Raw genomic sequence first — 24,503 nt, 5'->3', positions numbered from 1 at the left:
GTACTACGTACGTCACATGACCATGATACGTGGTAGGTTGCATAGCGTAAACTTGGCATGTATCCGTGCATTGTTTGCAAGAAAATCACGTTACCGTCCAGTTGTATTGCGTATACGTTCACGCTGTGCACATCAGTTTTGCAGAATTAGAGATCCTTTCAATACCCATACCTTCATAACGAAGTACAGTAGAGTCTCGATTATCTGACCTAAACCGGCCGTGGCAAGGTCGGATAAGAGGGAAGATCGGATAACACGGAAAATAATGCAAAAGACACAAAAATTAAGCTAAAGTAGGCCAAATGAGTTAAACATTTAATATAACACAAATCAAATTAGACTGAATAGATATTTACTGTGTGAAGAAGTTAGTAATTATCGATTGTGTGCCTGCTGTTTGCAGTTTTTTTTTGCCGCTAAATCACGTAATCTCTTAAGAAATAAAACCTCGGTAGACGATGTTTCCTCCAGTTGCTCTACATATTTTAAAGCAGCTTCTAAGGCCTTGTGTCCTTCGTTATGAGAAATCTTGGGCGAACTTTCCTCCACTACATCCACTTCTTCGTCTTCTTTTTCGTTTACCATGTTGACTATTTCATCATCTGTCACTTCAAATTCTTCATCTTGGACAGTCCATTCATTTAAGTCATCTTGTGTGGCGTCAGCACATCCCGGAACTTTTCGTAACAATGAAAGCCGGGTAGTATTTTCTGGTTCTGTCTGCTGCTGTAGATTTTCATCATCTGGAGAATTTTCTTGACTTTTCCGTAGCAAAATTTTGCAGGATTTTGCAGTTGTATTTGCTCCAACACTCTCCCAAGATTGGGCCAAGTCATAAGCTACGTCTTTCAAATTAATACGGCGCAACTGCTTTAGCATGTCTTCTCCCTTGTCCATAGCAATAATTAAAGAGGAAAGCAAGTTTCTGCGGTAGTTTCTCTTCAGTGTCTCTAAGGTCCCTTGGTCCCTTGGTCTTCATTAGGATGACAAGTGGCATTGTGTGGAAGCAACAGTGCTTTGTGGGGCAAGTTGTTGGCTTTCAAAAACTTTTCAGTTTGTGGCACGAACTGCTTAAAAAACTATTCTTTAAAAATGTCTGAGCTCATCCAAGCAGTTTTATGGTTGTAATATTTCACCGGTAAAGCATTTTAGATACATTTTTAAATGCTCTCGGTTTTTTTGGCTTACCTATCATAGACAGTTACATTTTCAAATTTGCTGTGGCGTTACTGCATGCAAGAATTGTAACTCTTTCTTTGCCAGGTTTGTAGCCTGGCGCTGCCTTTTCGGCCTTTGACGCTAATTTGTTTTCCGGTAACATTTTGTACTTGAGACCAGTCTCGTCGCAGTTAAAAAATTGATCGCCTGTTAAGTTTTCCTTGTCCAATATCTTGTGAAGTTTATTCCTAAACAATTGAACAGCTTCAAAATTTTCTGAAAGCTTTTCACCACAGACATTAAGTTGCCGAATTCCGTATCTTTTCTTCCATCTATCGAGCCAGCCTACACTAGGTGTGAAATCAGGTTCACCTTCGTTTCGTTCGTTACGAAACTTCAAGGCCTTTTCCTGCAAAGTAAGTTCCGACATGGGTACACCTTTATCTCTATGCTGAGTAAACCATAGGTACAAAGCTTCACTTACTTTTTCATAATCACATTTTTTCATGGTTTTCCGATCTTCCAAAACAGCCGAGGTTGCTCGCTGAGAACACCAATTCTTAATTTCATTGAGGTTCCTTTTCCAGTCTCCAACTGTTGTTTTCCGGAAGTTATAGTCTTGCGCCACTTTTAATAAAGTTTCATCATTGTCTATTCTTTTTAAAGCTTTAAGTTTTTCTTCCATTGAAACGACCACCTTTTTCCGTTTTGAAGCCATCACCACAAATTTTTACAATAAACAAAGTGCAACACGTCCACTCCACTACAGATCTAAGTTAGCACTGAGGAATGAGGAGTAGCAGACGGCGACAATGAACTGAGTATCAACAAACAACACGTTACGTCACTGACCTGTCGTCGACTGGTGCACGGCCGGCACAGTGAAAGGGTCGGATAACACAGAAGGTCGGGTAACCGAAGATCGGATAGTCGAGACTCTACTGTATTTGCGGATCTATGTTCATGTAACATTTTTGTTCAGAATTACTTATACTATCACTGTTTAAAATATTGACTTTTCGTCCACAAACACCCTGCATACGCTTGCATCTAAGGCTGCGGCGAACTTAACACACAGTGATCGTACGTATAATTGAAGGTAGAAGAAAGGAAAGGAAACGGAGGGGATCACTGCTGCAGTTGCACCGGGACATGATGCGGAATCAGCGGCGACGAGTGAAAACGTGTACCGGACCGGGAGTCGAAACGGGGATCTCCTGCTTACTAGGCAGGTGCGTTAACCACTTCGTCATCCCGGGACACGGCGTTGCCGCAACTGCGCGGCACTATCTCGGCACGCCTCACGGCCGATCCACACTGCCACCGAGCGCCGCCTATCCGCAATCCCTGTCCATTTCCTCCAAGGTCACTCTCTGAGATTCCAACAGGGGGGTGGGACGTATTTGTGCATCCGCACTGAAGAAGGTGGATCCATTCCTCAGCTAGGCCTATCAAATTATGTTATGGTATCTGTTCTTTCGGATATGTCCGAAAGAAGAGACACCATGCATTCATATAACACGGTCATTTCTCTGAATACACGGCAAAGTTTGCGTTTCCCCTGGACTACATAATGACGCCTGATTTCACATTTTTACCGCGAAGGCTCAGTGCCCCGTGTGGCGAGCGGTGTGTGAGTGCTCGTACTCGCCTAGCCGCCTTTTGAAGCGGCCTGCTGTAGGCAACAGCGTCGTCCATGCACAGCCACGCGGAGCTTCCAGCGTTAACCACTAGAACACTTATAAAAGTCGCAAATAGCAAAGGCTCTCTAACACTCCCGAATTTACCTCTACATCGTGTCGATTTCGTCCCGTTAAGAACAACGTCTTGAGTTATACTCGGTCCAGTCACGTTAATGTGACTACCTGTCACAATGATATTGGAAAGTGCCATTTTTCCATGCACGGTGGCACACTAACAGTTTACAAGCTTAGCCTCCTCGGAAATGCTTCCATCCTTGGCCTGAAAGTCAATTTTCATGCTCCGTTTGCACATTACGCCAACGACTACACTGTTTGCCGCCCCCTCCCCCCCCCCCCCCCCCCCCCCCCCCCCCCCCCCCCCCCCCCCCCCCCCCCCCGACACGGTTTATATACCCTATACCCTCCGCTGCCAATGTTACCTGCCGTCTGCGATTACTTCACGTTGACGTTGAACGTAGGCAGCGGTCTTATTAATGTGACTGGATTGTGTGTCTACTAGGAAATGTAAACACATACTCGATAGACTCGTATTTTATTTCAGTAAATGACAGTTCAAAACTGTATCGAATGGCTTCTAAAAGTAAAGAAATATCTACCATAATAACGTTTCAGCCGGCAGAAGTGACCGAGCGATTGTAGGTGCTACAGTCTGGAACCGCGCTACCGCTACGGTCGCAGTTTCGAATCCTGCCTCGGGCATGGATGTGTGTGACGTTTTTAGGTTAGTTAGGTTTAAGTAGTTCTAAGTTCTAGGGGACTGATGACCTCAGAACTTGAGTCCCATAGTACTCAGAGCCATTTGAACCTAACGTTTCATACCCTGCTCGAGAGATTTTGTCAGGGGTATGCAGTTGGGTGGTTGCATTTTCCTACGTTTACGTCTTCAACACGCGAACACTTCCAACACCTTACTGGTAAACCTGGTCGAAACAGCCTAACTGTTTCTTCATATTCACGTATTTTCAGCAGTATAGTGTCGCCACCTTAAAATTTTCGAGGATGGTCCAGTATTTGCGTTATTTACTTCATTTAACACTAAGACCCACAACTAGTCAAACTCTTCATTCTTTGCTTGTGGAAGTTGTTCCCATGCCCTTTTCCATTTCTATGGTCACTCTGTATCGTAGCGTAGTAACAATTAGTTCTGGGCACAATATTACTGTCTGAGAGCTGCACTTGGTAGTTACTTGAGCTCAGAACACAAGCTGCAGCTGTCTGTTTACCTGCGCTGTCTGAACTAACTGCTCTTTTTTTGTACAGGTGGATGTGAATGATTCTTCAAATAACTGAACGAAACAAGTAGTTACCGTATCACGCCAATATCATGTAATACGTCTGTAGCCTCTATAATGGTGTCGATCCTGTGGAGAAGATGGTCTACAAATTTCTCTTGAGTATGCCAATCTACTCACTGATGATTAGATAACGTACTGATACCAAAACGCAAGGGCGTTCGTGTGATCTAGAGAGCCAGGCGAGGTGCAGTAGAGTGCCCGAATTTTAGTCAAAACAGGAACGGCCCTGCGAACAAGGTTGTCGAAATCTGGAAAGCGGCATTGTCCACAGCACACTTGTTATGAAGATGTAAAACATTGGTCGCTGAAATTCTGGAACACCCTGCTTCCCTTTCAAGGTAACCTGAATGAGTGGGCTCAAGTATGGCGCGAAAAACCCGTCCAAAACGTTACAGAGCAACCTCCGGCAACAACTACGCCATCCATACCCTGCCTGTTAAATGTTCGTGGTCCACGAACCTTTTCCGTTCCTAACGATGCGCCAAAGCTGCGCGGGAAGTCTTCAGCGGTACTCTGTGTTCTGCTGAGTCTTGCCGACTGGCGGGTCGGACGTCGGAGAGCGACATGCGCTGATCAGCCAGAACATGATGACCACCTACCTAATAGCCGGTGTGTCCACCTTTGACACGGGGAACAGCGGCGACGCGTCGCGGCATGGAGGTAATGAGGCCTCGGTAGGTCGCTAGAGCGAGTTGGCGCCACATCTGCACACACAAGTCACCTAATTCCCGTAAATTCTGGGGAGGGGGGGGGGGGAGGATGAGTTCTGACGCCAAGTTCAGTCACATTCCAAATGTGTTCAATCGGTTTCAGATCTGATATGGCCAGCTGGGAGGCCAGCACAGCAACTGGAACCTGCCACTATGTTCCTCGAACCACTCCAGCACGCCCGTGCCCTTGTGACATGGCCCATTATCTTGCTGAAAATTTCCACTGCGATTGGGAAACATCAACTGGTATACGATACTCGTTGGCCGTCATGGTGCCTTGCACGAGCTCCACTGCAGCCATGGATGTCCACGTGAATGTCCATCCCGTAGTACAAGTGTCGAGGAGGTGTTCACCAGGAAGACAACGGATTCGCGCTCTGCCATCCGCACTATGAAGAAGGTATCGGGATCCATCAGACTGTGCAACGCTCTGCCCTGCCACTACGCCAACATCCAGTGCCGATGGTCACGTGCCCATTTCAGTCGTAGTTGCTGATGTCGTGGTGTTTGTATTGGGACATGCACGGGTTGTCAGCTGCAGAGGCCCATCATTAGGAGTGTTCGGTGCAGTCTGTGTAGAGACACATTCGGACTCAGCCCAGCATTAAAGTCTGATGTTAGTATCGCTTCAGTTCGCCGCCTGCACTTTTTTACCAGTCTGCCCAGCTTATGACGTCCGACGTCTATAATGAGGGGTCGCTACCTAATCCCATGAAGTCTGGACTTCGTTTCACCTGATTTCCGCCACGTGTTGAAGCCACTCACTACAGCACTCCTCGAACACACGACTAGTTGTCCAGTTTCTGAAATGCTCGTGCTGAGCCTCTGGACCATGACAATATGCCCTACATTCTACACACGGACAGTGCGATCAATGACACTACACGCACCGTGCGTGTGTCTAAGTACCACTCATCCCTCGTCAGGCTGGTTGGTTGCTTGGTTGGTTTGTTGATTTCGGGTAGGAAGGCGACCAAACAGCCAGGTCATCGGTTCCATCGGATTAGGGAAGAATGGGGAACAAAATCGGCCACGTTCTTTCAAAGAAACCATCCCGCCATTTGACTGAAGTGATTTAAGGAAGTCACGGAAAACCTAAATCAGGTTGGTCGGACGCGTATTTGAACTGTCATCCTCCCGTGTGCTAACACCACTGCGCCACCTCGCTCGGTCCTCGCGCCGGCCGCAGTGGTCGAGCGGTTCTAGGCGCTACAGTCTGGAATCGCGCGACCGCTACGGTCGCAGGTTCGAATCCTGCCTGGGGCATGGATGTGTGTGCTGTCCTTAGGTTAGTTAGATTTAAGTAGTTCTAAGTTCTAGGGAACTGATAACCTCAGAAGTCCCATATTGGTCAGAGCTATTTAAACCACTTCGGTCCTCGCCCGGCGGCGCTGCCATCTCCTGGAGGGGTTTGTATCGATAATAGGTCGATAGTCGTAATGTTCAGACTGATCAATGTAAATATCGTGAAAAAGTTGCTTGGTAGAAGTTTACATTTGATCAGTAGACATAACTTTTGTCAGAGATAAAACTTAACCATCGATTTTCGTTTGTCAATTACAAAACTTATCGGTTCTATAAAGCTACTGTTTCATGATTTCTTCTCTTCTGCTAAAATTTCCCTCAAGTTTATATACGGCGGCTGGACAAAAACGCTTGAACATAAATACAAATGCAACCTTGCAGGATGCATTGCAATAGCTGACCAAGAACGGCACCTTTGTAATATCCTCAATACGTTACAAGTGTCAGCCGTGATCAGAACAGTGATCTGTGTAGTTGTGAGTGTATTATATCGGATCTCATTGCATTCGAAAGTGCACAAATTATTGGTGCTCATATGGTGCGTACTTCCGTATCTAACGTCGCCGAAGTGTCTTACGTTTCAATAGGCACCTATCGAAGACCTTACCCCATGCAAGGAAGCGGAGAAACATCATCCACTACGTCATAATGCGGACGAAATTGTGTTTTGAATCATCGCGACGGAAGTCACTGAAGACGATTCTGACGAAAAATGAGAGGACTATAGCTAAAAAAGCCATTGAACAACTGAATGTCGCACTCGCAAAGCCTGTCAGCACAAAAATAACCAGAAGGGAGCTCCATAAGCAGGGAATAGCAGGCTGAGTTGCAATTCCAAAATGATATATCAGTGTTGGAGATACTCGTATCAGGAAGACGTGCTACCAAAGCTATAAAACCATGAGTATGAAGCAATGGAAGTATGTCATTTGGTCGTATGAGTCTTGTTTCACACTATTTCCAATTCCTGGCCGAGTTTACATACCAACACTAAAACACTGCGGATGTTCGGTGGCAATTTGGACAGCCATAACGCAGTATTCCATGGGTTTCATGGTTACTCTCCAAGGTCGAGGTACTGCCAGGAACTATGTAATAATTCTGCTTGATGAAGTCCATCACGTGGTAAAATGGTGATACTGTCTTCCAAGACGAATGATTCCTGTTCACACAGATCACATCGTCCAGGAGTGGTTTTGTGAGTCTGAGGATGAATTGTCGCATCTCCCCTGTGCATCACAGTCACCACACCTGAATATTATAGAGAATTTGTGGTATACTTTGAAGAGAAGGGTTTGTGGTCGTTATCCACTTCTATCAGCATTACCTAAACTTGGCACTATTTTGCAAGAAAAATGGTGTTATGCCGGAGCCAAGGTAGCCCCTGAGGGCCGGCAACCAATATTAGACCACAGAGGAAGGGGTTGTCTATGTCCAAGGCGTACCAAAAGCACCATGGTAACCACCGGCTATTTACAGACAAGATAATGGAAACAGGCATTCCTACTTCCTGCAGGGGGGAGATCGAGCCACGGCCTGCAGGAAGTATCACTACGCCAAAACCTGACTGGCCGGAGACGGCTATTTAGAGCCTAGAACCAGCCCCGAAGTTCAATTCACTCCGGATGCCGACCTTATGGACTTCGACCACTAAAGATTACGTCTTCATCTCTGAATTTGACTTTTACTAGTGTGTGTGTGTGTGTGTGTGTGTGTGTGTGTGTGTGTGTGTGTGTGTGTAAGTGGTACCACAAACCTTTGTGGAAAATTAGAAGTGAACTTTTGTTTGCCTCAATTAGCAGACTGTTACTGGCATCGTTATTGTTACCTTTATTTTGTTGTTCAGTCATCAACCTTGTAACTTACATAATAAAAGAAGTGTTTGTGAATTTTCAGTCACAATAAATGGTATATGCCCTTTGAAACCATACAGGACCTGTAAGTGTCCATTTCGACATAACTGCAAGCTGTTTTGAATGCAAACTATTTTCTTACACCGTATTAGGCATGATAACCTGCTGTGTTTGTGGTGTTTTCATATTTCTGTCCACCCCTTGTGTTTCAATGGCTCCTCTATAACGCCTTGGGTAATCATTGGCCGTGGCGATAGTATTTTGGTTTCAGAAAACATCACTTCATGGTTTCCTGACTGATGGTAACCCTACATAATGAGAGGCCACGATAATGTAGAAACGTAGGGATAATTCTGAAAGAACAAGCCATGGCACTTAAAAGGGAAACTTCCCATCGTACCCCCCTCAGACTTCGTCCGCAGCTCGTGGTCGTGCGGTAGCGTTCTCGCTTCCCGCGCCCGGGTTCCCGGGTTCGATTCCCGGGATCAGGGATTTTCTCTGCCTCGTGATGACTGGGTGTTGTGTGATGTCCTTAGGTTAGTTAGGTTTAAGTAGTTCTAAGTTATAGGGGACTGATGACCATAGATGTTAAGTCCCATACTGCTCAGAGCCATTTGAACCATTTTTTGAACATAGTGGTAAAATGTCCCAGTGCTGTGATACGCAAATGATTAGCTTTTCAGAGCCATCACACAATGTTGGTGACGGTGGCGACACCTACAACGTGCTGACATGAGGGAAGTTTCCAACCGATTTCTCGTACACAAACACCAGTTCACCGGCGTTGCCTGGTGAAACGTTGTTGTGATGCCTCGTGTAAGGAGGAGAAATGCGTACCATCACGTTTCCGACTTTGATAAAAGTCGGATTGTAGCCTATCACGATTGCCGTTTATCGTATCGCGACATTACTGCTCGCGTTGGTCGAGAGCCAATGACTGTTAGCAGAATATGGTATCGGTGGGTTCAGGAGGGTAATACGGAACGCCGTGCTCGATCCTAACGGCCTCGTATCACTAGCAGTCGAGATGACATGCATCTTATCCGCATGGCTGTAACGGATCGTGCAGTCACGTCTCGATCCCTGAGTCAACAGATGGGGACGTTTGCAACACAACAACCATCTGCACGAACAGTTCGACGACGTTTGCAGCAGCATGGACTATCAGCTAGGAAACCATGGCTGCGGTTACCCTTGACGCTGCATCACAGACAGGAACCAATGCGATGGTGTACTCAATGACGAACGTGGGTGCACGAATGGCAAAACGTCATTTTATCGGATGAATCCAGGTTCTGTTTACAGCATCATGCTGGTCGCATCCGTGTTTGGCGACATCGCGGTGAACGCACTTTGGAAGCGTGTATTCGTGATCACCATACTGGCGTATCACCCGGCGTGATGGTATGGGGTGCCATTGGCTACACGTCTCGGTCACCTCTTGTTCGCATTGACGGCACTTTGAGCAGTGGACGTTACATTTCAGATGTGTTACGACCCGTGGCTCTATTCCTTCATTCGATCCATGCGAAACCCTACATTTCAGCAGGATAATGCACGACCGCATGTTGCAGGTCCTGTACTGGCCTTTATGGATACAGAAAAAGTTCGACTGCTGCCCTGGCCAGGACATTCTCCAGATCTCTCACCAACTGAAAACGTCTGGTCAATGGTGGCCGAGCAACTGGCTCGTCACAATACGCCAGTCACTACTCTTGATGAACTGTGATATCCTGTTGAAGCTGCATGGGCAGCTGTACCTGTACACGCCATCCAAGCTCTGACTCATTGCCCAGTCCTATCAAGGCCGTTATTACGGCCAGAGGTGGTTGTTCTGGGTACTGATTACTCAGGATCTATGCACCCAAATTGCGTGAAAATGAAATCACATGTCAGTTCCAGTATAATATACTTGTCCAATGAATACCCGTTTATCATCTGCATTTCTTCTTGGTGTAGCAATTTTAATTGCCAGTAGTGTACAACTTCCGAGTAATGTTCTCCAACCCCGGTGCGTAAAGAGAGCCTCTCCGTATTCCTTTAATGCAGCACCACTATTTCTATTGTTCCTTTGATAAAACAGCTTTACGAGTAATGCATTGCTCATCTTGTCCACTACCATTGTTGACTGTCGGCAAATGCAGTGCAAATGACGCTTGTGTCCCAACCATACGTCGCCTACCAGTGCCGGCGCCTAACGGCAAGTCATGACATTAACAAGATTAACATCACACATCCTACTAAGCACAATCTGAACATCATTCCTGTAAATTTGGGTACACGTACGGTGAATAGTTTTTCGTGTAACTGGCTCAAGTAACGAAATATTAATTATAACCCTGTTTCCAATTGTGACAAAGAGTTTGCAGCAGTGGTGACACCTTTTCCCGTCAGATCACCGAAGTTAAGCGCTGTCGGGATTTCTTAGCACTTGGATGGGTCACCATCCTAATCTGCCGAACGCTGTTGGCAAGTGGAGTACACTCCTTGTGAGGCCAACTGAGGAGATACTTGACTGAGAAGCAGCCCCACCGGTCACGAAAACTGACAGCGGCCAGCAGAGTGGTGTGCTGATCACATGCCCCTCGACATCCGCCGTCCACTGATCTCCTGTGGCTAAGGATGACACGGCGGTCGGTCGGTATCGCTGGGCTTTTCGAGGCCTGTTCGGATGAAGTTTTTTTCTGTTTCCAAACGAAGGCTTTGCCGATTTTTTCTCAGCAGGAGTACAAATGTTGCCAAAAGTATATTGCGATGGGTGGAGATTAATTTTAAGTAAAATAAAGGATCCTTTTCTTTATACTCCTGCCTTGGTTTCGTGATACCATTTACTGAGTACTTCAGATACATTTTGTAAACCAGTTTCGCTTGAATGGAAAAGCCATGATCAACACAATCACCTGTTCATAGTTAAGTAAATAGAAATGTGTATCTGGTACCTACCGAAAACCATTTAGTTCTCCAGTAACGTGTTACACAATAGCGACTTCAAGTGGCAGTGGAAATAATAAGCTGGTAACAAACTTGTGGTTCGGTCGACAACTATACACGGAACGGGGCTTTTAGTGTCTATATGAATGAGAGGAATTATATCAATTAACTAATTTGAAATAAAACTACAGTAAATCAGACACCACTAAATGATATTGAGTTTTTTTTATATGGAAGCCATTTAAGGTGATTTAAGTATGTACGGCATCCTTAGGACCAATCGTACACATTGTTCTCAAGCACCCTACACTGGTTAGTCTACTGCTTGGCTCTACAGATCACCACCAGAACGAAGCTCTTGGAAGATTCTGAGCCTCTAAGGAGGAGACACTTCAGTCAATGGCAACCAGGTTTTGTAGGCCACCAGCCACTGTCTACAGGGAACGACATTTGCCCTGGCGTGGCGGCGGTCCTCTCCTACCTTAAATCAGACAACAGCAGCTTCTTCATAGTGAATTCAGTCCGTAAAGAGTATTATAGCCTGTGACAGGCAAACTGAGAGAGGATGTGGGCTCCAGTTGGTCAGCCCTAACCACTGTCGAGTCTGTGTCTCCCCACACCAGAAAAGAGTTTTGGGGTCTCAATTCCCAGACCAAAAAGACGCCAGGTCTCTCACGTTCTTAGTCTGTTAAGGGATGAGCATAAGAGCCTGGTACCTGTCATCTACTGGTGATTAGAAAGGGGATAAGTCTGCCCCCCTCCTCCCTACGTGTGCATAACTGGTCTACGATGAACTAACTCTGTCGGGGCAGAACTGTCTACTCCTCTTCTGCCCAGCACCCAGCGCAGAGAGGTTGTCAATACTCCTGCAACAGAGAGGTTTGGAACCAGTTGCAGGGGAAAAGCCACTGAGTGCTAAGTCTCCATCCGAAAGTACGATGCTAGAAACCAATCGTACTACCCTTTAATTCACTAACCGTCTCGGTTTTTGAAACGTGAGTGTACTCTGTCCAACAGTAATTTTCAAGCATAGGATGACCTTAACGCGTGATATCAGGGAGCTTGATCACAGCCAGATCATGTGTGCCTGGTGCTATTTCAAGGCTAATAACACGCACTGGTCTCCTCCCTGGTCACAGTGTCAAGCGAGTATCGAAAGTACCTCGACTCGCGAAAACTACTCTCCACCTAACCACAGAGTACTTGCTGTGAGCACCAATGTGTTTGAGTGAGACCGAAAGTGGCTCCAGCGGATGGAGTGGTAAGGCACTAGCATCATTACAGACACGGCGGCGATTCATATACCCGTCCAGCTACCCAGATTTAGTTTTTTTTTAATGATTACCATGGACCATTTACGGTAATCGACAGGACGTTTCTTGGAAACAGTACAGCTAATTTCTTTCTACATCCTTCCTTAATCCGAGCTTGTTTTCTGTCTATAAGGATCTCATTATCGATGCAACGTTAAACTCTAATGATCGGCGCCGATTATCTCTGTAACAGCAGTTAAATGAGCTACAGTGCAACAGATCACTGACTAGTTGTAAGACTGACAACAATTAGTGAACACTTAAAATTATTCCCTCTCCATATTCTGGATACCACAATCACGCACATGTTCTTCTGCCTACTGCACGTCGCTGAGTACAAATATCAGTAAGGACAGAGAAATACCACCACTATATGTTGTAAGCTTAGAATCGTGTGATGGGAATAGGATTTATTATTAATAGGAAGGTAGGGCAGACAGTGAGTTACTGTGAATATTTCACTGATGGGATTGTTATCATCAGATTCAATAGCAAACCAACGCCGACAGCAATACTCGATGTGGCCTATACAAGCCGACATCGCAAGCAAAAGATGAAGAGATTAAGAAAATATGTGAGGATATCGAAATGTTGATTCAGTATGTAAAGGGAGATGACAATGTAATAGACATGGGGGTTAGAATGCAGTTGCAAGAGAAGGATTTACAGGAAAATATGAGCTTGTAGTTAGGAAAGCGAAGGGGAAAGGTCTGCAGTAAATTTTAGCTATTAATAGCAAATATTTTGTTCAAGACTCGCGGGAGGAGAAAGCATTCTTGGAAAAGTCCCAGAGACACTGGAAGATTCCAGCTGGATTACATCATGGTCAGATAGAGATTCTGAAATCAACTGTCGGGTTGTAAGGCGTGCCTAGTAGCAGATATAGACTCATATCACAACATACTAATGATGAAGAATAAATTGAAGTTTATGAGATCGTCCGGAAGAACCAGGGTGCAAGGAAGTGGGGTACTGAATGGTTCCAATGGCTCTGAGCACTATGGGACTTAACATCTGTGGTCATCAGTCCCCTAGAACTTAGAACTACTTAAACGTAACTAGCCTAAGGACATCACACACATCCATGCCCGAGGCAGGATTCGAACCTGCGACCGTAGCAGTCGCGCGGTTCCGGACTGAGCGCCTAGAACCGCGAGACCACCGCGGCCGGCTGGGGGTACTGAAGTACTGAGAAACGATGAGATGCGTTTGAAGGTTGATAAAGGTGTGGATACTGTAATAGGAAATACCACAGAAGGCAGTTCAGTTGAAAAGGAGTTGGAATCTCTAAAACGAGCAGTAATACACACAGGACAGAGAAACATAGCTACAAGGAAGACAACTGCGCAGAAACCTTGGATGATAGAAGAAACACTTCAGTTGTTCCATGAAAGAAGTAAGTATCAAAATGTTCAGGGAAAGTTAGGAATATAGAAATATACATCACTTAGGAATGAAATACAGGAAGTGCACATGGGAGCGAAGGCGAAATGGCTGAAAGAAAGGTATGAACAAATCTAAAAAAATATGGACTGATTCAGTAAATAGAAAAGCCAAAAGAATCTTTGGTGAAATAAAAAGCAAGGGAGGCAACATTAAGAGTGCGATGGGACTCTGACTGTTAAGCGCAGACGAGAGAACAAATAAGTCGAGAAACTAAAAGAACAAATATATCGAGAAACTAAAATGAAAACCCCTGCGAGGGGGAGAACTTGTCTGATTACATGGTTGAAGAAGAAATGGTAGTCATTATGAAAGAAATAGGAAATCAAGTATGATAATTAGTTTAATATAGCTTTGGGATACATCGATTACGTAAGGCCGAAGGGGTGGATAACATCCCATCGGAATTTCTAAAACTGTTGGGGCAGTGGCAACCAAACGGCTATTCAAGTTGGTGTGTAAAATCTATGAGACGGACGACGTAGCATCCGACTTTTTGAAAAATATTATCCACACAATTTCGAATACAGCAAGAGAAGGATAGTGCAGAAACCATGGCACTATCAGCTTAACAGCCCATGCATCCATGTTGTTGACAATAATATTATACAGAAGACTGAAAAAAAACTGAGGATCTGTTAGATGACTATCAGTTTGGCTTTAGGAAATGTAAAGGCATCAGAGAGGCAGTCGTGACAGTTGCACTTGGTAATGGAAGCTAGACTGTAGAAAAACCAAGACACGTTCATAGGATTTCTCGACCTGGAAAAAGAGTTTGACAATGTTAAATGGTGCAAGACGTTCGAAATTCTGGGGAAAATATGAGTAAGTCATAGGGAAAGACGGTACATTATGTACAAGAACCATGAAGAGCCAATAACACAGGAGTACCGAGAATGAAGTGCTCGTTAAAAAAGCTCGGATTAAAAATGGTGTAAAACAGGGAAGGAGTCTTTCGCCCCTACTGTTCCATCTATACACCGAAGAAGCAGTAACTGAAACAAAAGAAAGGCGGGATTAAAATTCAGGGCGAAAGGATATCAATGATAAGATTCACTGATGGCATTGCTACCGTAAGTGAAGAAAAAGAAGACTTACTGGATCTGTTGAATGGAATGAATAATCTAATGAGTACAGAATATCGATTCACAGTTAATCGAAGAAAGACGAAAGTAATCAGAAGCAGCAGAATTCAGAACTACGAGAAGCTTAACATCAAAACTGGTGGTCACGAAGTAGACGAAGTTAAGGAATTCTTCTACCTTGTATTGAAAATAACTCTTGACGGGCGAAGCAAGGAGGACATAAAATGTACAGTAGCGCAGGCAGAGAAGACATTCCTGGTCGAAAGAAGTGCCGTCTGCTTCACGTCTGTTGTGCAGCGAGCTACCTTAATTTAAGTATTAACTGTATTTTTCTTACTTGTCACTTCTTCTTCCGTGTGTTTTTGCTTTTAGGAAGCTTTAATTGTCGAGTGCTAGTAATAGTGTTCCATAGATTTCGTGTTTGTTTTGAATGCAGCCAGAGAGAGTCCCTTTAGTCAACCATAATGCCAGTAGTGCTAGTGTTTGTTTTCAATACAGTCCAGAGACAGGTAGTGCTATTTTCATTGTTTTCTACAAGAAGTAGCTAGCAACCACAGCTTAGTCAACTATCAGCCGTCTTTAGTGAATTAGCAGTCTAGTTAGAAGTTGATTAACTCTCTACAGTAAATTGACTTCTTAGGATGGATAGGATATGTGACTGCTGTGTACGGACGCAGGAGGAGCTGGCCACTGTTCGCGAACAGCTGAACGTGTTGATGGCCGCGGTCAGCCGTCTTCAGGCTGCTGCCTCGGAGTGTAGTGGCAGTGAGGAGTCTGGTGCGTCGCATGGTACACCCCAGGTGTTACATGCTTCACCCACTGCTCCTGCTGTCGAGACATCTTCGCGGGTACCGGGCGCGGTTGGGCCACCCTCTCCCCAACGGGAGTGGCGGGTTCAGCGGCGTTCGCGGCGCACGAGGCGGAGGGTCAATGTGGAGGCTGGCCGTGTGGCATCGCCCGCTCTGCCTGTGAGTGGACATGTGGCCGCTCCTTCAGAAAGGTCCGAGCAGGCACACGGGGAGAGGGGTTTATTAGTTATTGGGAGCCCCAACGTTAAGCGGGTGATGGAGCCCCTTAGGGAAATAGCGGAAAGGTCGGGGAAGAAGGCCAGTGTTCACTCTATCTGCTTGCCGGGGGGTCTCATCCGAGATGTGGAGGAGGCACTGCCGGAGGCGATAGAGATCACTGGGTGCACCCTACTGCAAATTGTTGCTCATGTCGGCACCAATGACTCCTGCCGTCTGGGTTCAGAGGTCATCCTCAGTTCGTACAGGCGGTTGGCGGAATTGGTGAAGGCGGAAAGCCTCGCTCGCGGGGTGGAATCAGAACTAACTATTTGTAGTATCGTTCCCAGAACCGATCGCGGTCCTCTGGTTTGGAGCCGAGTGGAAGGCTTAAACCAGAGGCTCAGACGATTCTGCAGAGATCTGGGGTGCAAATTTCTCGACCTCCGCTATCGGGTGGAGAAATGTAGCGTCCCCCTGAATAGGTCAAGCGTGCACTACACGCCGGAAACGGCTACAAGGGTAGCGGAGTACGTGTGGAGTGCACATGTGGGTTTTTTAGGTTAGAGAATTCCCTCCCTAGGGCCGACAAGATGCCTCCTGAGACGCGGCAAGGTAGGAGTAGGCAAAATGCAACAGGGAATAACAATATTAATGTGCTAATAGAAAACTGCAGGAGCGTCTATAGAAAGGTCCCAGAACTGCTCTCATTAATAAACGGTCACCACGCCCATATAGTACTAGGGACAGAAAGCTGGCTGAAACCAGACGTAAACAGTAATGAAATCCTAAACTCAGATGGGAATGTATACCGCAGAGACAGGCTGGACAGTGAAGGGGGAGGCGTGTTTATAGCGATAAGCAGTGCAATAGTATCGAAGGAAATTGACGGAGATCCGAAATGTGAAATAAATTGGGTGAAGGTCACGGTTAAAGCAGGCTCAGACATGGTAATTGGATGTCTCTATAGGCCCCCTGGCTCAGCAGCTGTTGTGGCTGAGCACCTGAAGTATAATTTGGAAAATATTTCGAGTAGATTTCCCCACCATGTTATAGTTCTGGGTGAAGATTTTAATTTGCCGGATATAGACTGGGAGACTCAAACGTTCATAATGGGTGGCAGGGACAAAGAATCCAGTGAATTTTTCTTAAGTGCTTTATCTGAAAACTACCTTGAGCAGTTAAACAGAGAACCGACTCGTGGCGATAACATATTAGACCTTCTAGTGACAAACAGACCCGAACTATTTGAAACAGTTAACGCAGAACAAGGAATCAGCGATCATAAAGCGGTTACTGCATCGATGATTTCAGCCGTAAATAGAAATATTAAAAAAGGTAGGAAGATTTTTCTGTTTAGCAAAAGTGACAAAAAGCAGATTACAGAGTACCTGACGGCTCAACACAAAAGTTTTGTCTCAAGTACAGATAGTATTGAGGATCAGTGGACAAAGTTCAAAACCATCGTACAATATGCGTTAGATGAGTATGTGCCAAGCAAGATCGTAAGAGATGGAAAAGAGCCACCGCGGTACAACAACCGAGTTAGAAAACTGCTGCGGAAGCAAAGGGAACTTCACAGCAAACATAAACATAGCCAAAGCCTTGCAGACAAACAAAAATTACGCGAAGCGAAATGTAGTGTGAGGAGGGCTATGCGAGAGGCGTTCAATGAATTCGAAAGTAAAGTTCTATGTACTGACTTGGCAGAAAATCTTAAGAAATTTTGGTCTTATGTCAAAGCGGTAGGTGGATCAAAACAAAATGTCCAGACACTCTGTGACCAAAATGGTACTGAAACAGAGGATGACACACTAAGGGACGAAATACTAAATGTCTTTTTCCAAAGCTGTTTCACAGAGGAAGACTGCACTGTAGTTCCTTCTCTAGATTGTCGCACAGATGACAAAATGGTAGATATCGAAATAGACGACAGAGGGATAGAGAAACAATTAAAATCTCTTAAAAAAAGGAAAGGCCGCTGGACCTGATGAGATACCAGTTCGATTTTACACAGACTACGCGAAGGAACATGCCCCCCTTCTTGCAGCGGTGTACCGTGGGTCTCTAGAAGAGCGTAGCCTTCCACAGGATTGGGAAAGGGCACAGGTCATCCCCGTTTTCAAGAAGGGACGTCGAACAGATGTGCAGAACTAGAGACCCATATCTCTAACGTCGATCAGTTGTAGAATTTTGGAACACGTATTATGTTCGAGTATAATGACTTTTCTGAAGACTAGAAATCTACTCTGTAGGAATCAGCATGGGTTTCGAAAAAGACGGTTGTGTGAAACCCAGCTTGCGCTATTCGTCCACGAGACTCAGAGGGCCGTAGACACGGGTTCACAGGTAGACGCCGTGTTTCTTGACTTCCGCAAGGCGTTCGATACAGTTCCCCACAGTCGTTTAATGAACAAAGTAAGAGCATATGGACTATCAGACCAATTGTGTGACTGGATTGAAGAGTTCCTAGACGACAGAAGGCAGCATGTCATTCTCAATGGAGAGAAGTCTTCCGAAGTAAGAGTGATTTCAGGTGTGCCGCAGGGGAGTGTCATAGGACCGTTGCTATTCACAATATACATAAATGACCTTGTGGATGACATCGGAAGTTCACTGAGGCTTTTTGCAGATGATGCTGTGGTGTATCGAGAAGTTGTAACAATGGAAAATTGTACTGAAATGCAGGAGGATCTGCAGCGAATTGACGCATGGTGCAGGGAATGGCAATTGAATCTTAATGTAGACAAGTGTAATATGCTGCGAATACATAGAAAGATAGATCCCTTATCATTTAGCTACAAAATAGCAGGTCAGCAACTGGAAGCAGTTAATTCCATAAATTATCTGGGAGTACGCATTAGGAGTGATTTAAAATGGAATGATCATATAAAGTTGATCGTCGGTAAAGCAGATGCCAGACTGAGATTCATTGGAAGAATCCTAAGGAAATGCAATCCGAAAACAAAGGAAGTAGGTTACAGTACGCTTGTTCGCCCACTGCTTGAATACTGCTCTGTAGTGTGGGATCCGTACCAGATAGGGTTGATAGAAGAGATAGAGAAGATCCAACGGAGAGCAGCGCGCTTCGTTACAGGATCATTTAGCAATCGCGAAAGTGTTACGGAGATGATAGATAAACTCCAGTGGAAGACTCTGCAGGAGAGACGCTCAGTAGCTCGGTACGGGCTTTTGTTAAAGTTTCGAGAACATACCTTCTCCGAAGAGTGAAGCAGTATATTGCTCCCTCCTACGTATATCTCGCGAAGAAACCATGAGGATAAAATCAGGGAGATTAGAGCCCACACAGAAGCATACCGACAATCCTTCTTTCCACGAACAATACGAGACTGGAATAGAAGGGAGAACCGATAGAGGTACTCAGGGTACCCTCCGCCACGCACCGTCATGTGGCTTGCGGAGTATGTATGTAGATGGAGAAGTATGTTAATATCAAACATAGGGCTTAATTTGAGGAAGAAATTTCTGTGAATGTGCGTTTGGAAAAAGCAGGTATGGTAGTGAATCCTGGTCGAAAGAAGTATGTTAATATCAAACATAGGGCTTAATTTGAGGAAGAAATTTATGTGAATGTGCATTTGGAGAACAGCAGGTATAGATAACTGGAGTATCGAAGCGTTTCAGATGTGTTGAAAAGTGAGTAGACTGATAAGGAGGCCATGAAGAATTCTCTGCAGAATCGTCGAAGAAAGGGATATATGGAAAACACTGACAAGAAGTAGGGACAGGATGGTTGGGTATCTGTTACGGCATCAGGGAGTAATTTCCATGGTACTAGAGCGGGCTGCGGAGAGTGAAAGCTATAGAAGAAGACAGAGATTGGAATACATCCAACAAATAATTGAGGATGATGGGGACAAGAGTTACTCTGAGATAAAAGAGGTTAGCAAACCAGTCACAATAATGATGACTTTAAAAAAGTGGAAAAAGGTCATGTGGATTGACGAGTTACGGTATACATGCCGATGGTAGCGTCTAAGTACGTAAAAAAAAAAAACAAAAAAAAAAACACGATACTATGTATCCTGTGTGCCATTAAGACCGAGGTGATGGAGATTCACTCTAGATACTCTCTTACAGGACATGTTTACGTTGACTGAAATTCAGTTCTAATACATGTGCAGCTGCCTCATACTACAGACATATGAAGGAAGCTTGCGTTGATCCATGCCTTTTTATCTTACAGTATCCTGCAGGCAAGGCATTTCACCATCACATCATTATAAAATTGTGTAAGAATGCAGAATGAGATTTTCACTCTGCAGTGTGTGCGCTGATATGAAACTTCCTGGCAGATTGAAACTGTGTGCCCGACCGAGACTCGAACTCGGGACCTTTGCCTTTCGCGGACAAGTGCTCAGACGGTAGAGCACTTGCCCGCGAAAGGCAAAGGTCTCGGTCGGGCACACAGTTTTAATCTGCCAGAATGTGTAAGAATGGTTTGAGGAACACAGCCAAAAACACGAAGGAGTTTGTGTGCAAACCCTTTTCTCTCGCTCCTCCTTTCCACATTCCTATTGAGCTCATATGAGTCACCATCGAGCTATATATGCGTTTCTCAGATCCAGCTCAGACCAACCTCCGCTGTGTGACATGGGTAGGCAGTCATGTATCAGAATGTCTGCTATAAGTTGTCGATGTCTTGTAGAGTCGTCGCCATCACTAAGTTGCAATGGGTTGCTACTCTTTGAGAGCTAGATGTAATAGTTGTAATTACTTATGCTGTAACGGTAGTAATAGTAACTTTGCCCGCCCGGCTAGGCGCGCGGTTTAACGCGCTGCCTCCCGAGCGGGATGGCGTGCCGGTCCCCGGCACGAATCCGCCCGGCGAATTAGTGTCGAGGTCCGGCGTGCCGGCTAGCCTGTGGATGGTTTTAAGGCGGTTTTCCATCTACCTTGGAGAATGTGGTAGGGTTTCCCTTATTCCGCCTCAGTTACACTATGTCGGCGACTGCTGCGCGAACACTGTCACCACGTACGCGTACACCATAATTACTCTACCGCGCAAACATTTGCGGTTACACACTTCTGGTATGAGACATTCCAGGGGGTCCACTGGGGGCCGAACAGCCCAATAACCCTGGGTTCGTTGTGAGGCGGCGGTGGGGTGAGTGGACTGCTGTGGCCTGTTGTGGGGTTGTGAACCACTGAGGGCTACGGCGGGACGAAGCCTCTCCGTCGTTTCTAGATCCCTGGTTCAGTACACAATACACAATGGTAACTTTAAACTGGCTGATCGGCTCCCTAGACGTGAATATAACAGAGTGGTAATGCTTCAGCTGGAAGTTGCCTTTTTTGGTTGCGAGCAAAGTTACCTAGCTGACAGTACTACACGAGGTAGTCATTGTTGTTTGCTGTATTTCTATGTATTGATGATGATAGGGTCCCATACTCCGAGGAGCGTAGGAAACGATGCGGGAGACCCGCACTGCCGACTAGGCGAGGTCCTAGCGGTGGTGGTTTGCCATTGCCTTCCCCCGACCGTAATGGGGATGAATGATGATGATGACGATGATAATGATGAAGACGACACAACAGTAGCCAGTCACATCGAGGCAGGAAAATCCCTGACCCCGCCGGGAATCGAACCCGGGACCCGTGCGCGGGAAGAGAGAACGCAACCGCAAGACCACGAGGTGCAGACAATTGCTCTGTGTTACTTCACTCTATTTCGTATTGTTTCGTTGCCTTGTGATCAGTATATGCAGAAGTTGCAGTTAGGATTTTTATTAAAAATGTCAAGACATAAGACAGTTTCAGTTTCAATTACAAACTATATGTAATTGATCTTTTCCTCCGTGCGTAACTTTACTTTCGCAGAAGCATGAAACACTGGTTAAGGTGCCTGCACTACAGAGGGCAGCAGGGGATTGGTCTGCCTGCTATGACCCCGAGCTGCAACCATGGCAACATACACTCCCCTCCAAGTGTGGAGGATGAGTACGAAACCTACACACATAGGACGGGCAAGTGTGCCTTCGAATTCAAATGGCTGGCAGCAGAGATCGTCAGCAGCACGGAACTACATTCCACGTCGCTCATCACGTGAATCAAATAATGCGGAGCTGTCGTATTACTCCGCGCTCTGCAACTTATCAGCACTGTGTCTTCGTGAGAGTCCTGCCGTGGGTTGCTGGAAGTATTCATGCACACTGTCTTTCAGAATGTGTCAGTTCCAGTAGCCTTCGCCGCTACACCACCAATCATTGCAGCTCACCTGTCCGAAGAGGACCTGCCGCTCTTCGGCAGTTGCCTAGGTTGGCTAGAGGACTGCCTTGTGTACCAGTTTCACTTTGCCTCAGAGGCACCAACTTGATTCTGTCTCACAGGCTACGAACATCGCACAACCATCTCTTGAATTTGAGTATATGTGTGTCATTGAATAAACGTGTGTGTTTGAAAGTAGAACTGCAGTCAATTCTGTAGTTGTGCTTATAGGTACGAGTGGTTATGGGCCAACTCTGAGTTAACTCACTGTAGTAGTACTGGTAGTTCAGCAGTAGTAGTAGTAGCAGAAACAACAACATCAGTAGTGGTACATTCTGACGAGAGTGATGTGGCGTAGAAGGGCAGTTTATTATGTTCTGAAAGACTTGGATGGCATGTACAGGTAGAGCTGCCCATGCAGCTTCAACACGATACCACAGTTCATCAAGAGTAGTGACTGGCGTATTGTGACGAGCCAGTTGGTCGGACACCATCGACCAGATGTTTTCAATTGGTGAGAGATCTGGAGAATGTGCTGGCCAGGGCAGCAGACAAGATTCTTATGTATCCAGAAAGGCCCGTACAGGACCTGCAATGCGGTCGTCCATTATCCTGCTGAAATGTAGGGTATCGCAGGGATCGAATGAAGCGAGAGCTACGGGTCGTAACAAATGTGAAATTTAACGTCCACTGTTCAAAGTGCCATCAATGCGAACAAGAGGTGACCGAGACGTGTAACCAATGGACCCCATACCATCACGCCGGGTGATACGCCAGTATCGCGATGACGAATACATGCTTCCAATGTCAGTTCACCGCGATGTCGCCAAACACGGATGCGACCATCATGATGCTGTAAACAGAACCTGGATTCATCCGAAAAAACGACGTTTTGCCATTCGTACACCATCGCAGGCGCTCCTGTCTGTGATGCAGCGTCAAGGGTAACCGCAGCCATGGTCTCCGAGCTCATAGTCCATGCTGCTGCAAACGTCGTCGAGGCGTGGCTGAACGATCCGTTACAGCCATGTGGATAAGATGCCTGTCATCTCGACTGCTAGTGATACGAGGCCGTTGGGATCCAGCACTGCGTTCCGTATTACCCTCCTGAACCGACCGATTCCATATTCTGCTAACAGTTATTGGATCTCGAACAACGCGAGCAGCAATGTCACGATACGATAAACCACAATCGCGATAGGCTGCAATCCGACCTTTATCAAAGTCGGAAACGTGATGGTACGCATTTCTCCTCCTTACACGAGGCAACAACGTTTCAGCAGGCAACGCCGGTCAACTGCTGTCTGTGTACGTCAGCACGTTGTAGGCGTCGCCACCGGCGCCAACCTTGTGTGGATGCTTTGAAAAGCTAATCATTTGCATATCACAGCATCTTCTTCCTTGCTGTCTGTTAAATTTCGCGTGTGTAGCACGTCATCTTTGCGGTGTATCAATTTTAATGCCCAGTAGTGTAGTTTCAGTCGATTAATGTGAAGGTATGAGACGCTCAGGTAACAACTGTAAATTTACAAATGATGTATGGGAACGCAGACGAGTAATGTCGATTATGTTATTCGAACATATTCCCGTAAGTTATGTAAACATTCCCTATGCCATAGCATCACTACTGTGAATTTGGATCGTAACGTGATTGCTGAAAATAGTGACAAGTCGATGAAAGGAGAAACATGGTGAACGAGGGGAGAGCACTCACGTGTCCGGCACGCGGATGGGCGTCGAGATGGAGGCGCGCTCCCACATGAGCCTCCTCAGCTGGTCGCCCGTCATGTTGCGCTTCTTCAGCTCGCGGATCGTCACCTTGCCCACGCGCTGAAACAAGACACCAGACCTTCTCTACTACTGAAATACATGCACAGCAGATATGAGTTATCAGAGACGGTATACAGGGGGGTCCAAAAAAATGTATCCAGTGTTTAAAAGTCCATAACTTGCAAACTAAATGACGGAGTTGTCTCTTTTTTTGTGGAAGAGTAGCTTAAAGTACAACTTAAAGATATCACTGTAGGTGTTCGAAATGGTCACCATTAACATCCACACACAAACGATGCCGCCGAACTGCAGCACGAACGACTGACTGCAACGTAATCAGTTGGATATTTGCACATGAATGTACGATGGATTCTTCGAAGTTCATCCAATGTGCGTGGCTTTTGTCGATAAACGACGTCCTTTAGTGTTCCCCACAGGTAAAAGTCCAGAGGACCATCTTCCATCGTACATTCATGTGCAAATATCCAACTGAACACGTTGCAGTCAGTCGTTTGTGCTGCAGTTGGGCGGCATCGTTTGTGTGCGGATGTTAATGGTGACCATTTCGAACACCTACAGTGATACCTTTAAGTTGTACTTTAAGCTACTCTTCCACAAAAAATGAGACAACTCCGTGAATTAGTTTGCAAGTTATGGACTTTTAGGCAGTGAACACATTTTTTGGACCCCTCTCTATTCATGTTT

General features: G+C 45.8%; 1 protein-coding gene across 1 annotated transcript in view; it reads right to left on the bottom strand.

The window, feature by feature from the left end:
* The window catches only part of LOC124736535, a 264,204-nt gene that overhangs the window by 53,720 nt on the left and 185,981 nt on the right, over positions 1-24,503 (bottom strand). The window contains exon 13 of the mRNA XM_047248575.1: positions 23,743-23,858. Coding sequence (XP_047104531.1) covers positions 23,743-23,858 — 116 coding nt within the window. The remainder of the gene's footprint in view (positions 1-23,742; positions 23,859-24,503) is intronic.

Source organism: Schistocerca piceifrons, chromosome 1, assembly GCF_021461385.2.
Source record: "Schistocerca piceifrons isolate TAMUIC-IGC-003096 chromosome 1, iqSchPice1.1, whole genome shotgun sequence".
Taxonomy (NCBI): domain Eukaryota; kingdom Metazoa; phylum Arthropoda; class Insecta; order Orthoptera; family Acrididae; genus Schistocerca; species Schistocerca piceifrons.
Note: the sequence above shows the minus strand (reverse complement) of the source record. Positions and strands in the feature narration are given on the sequence as shown.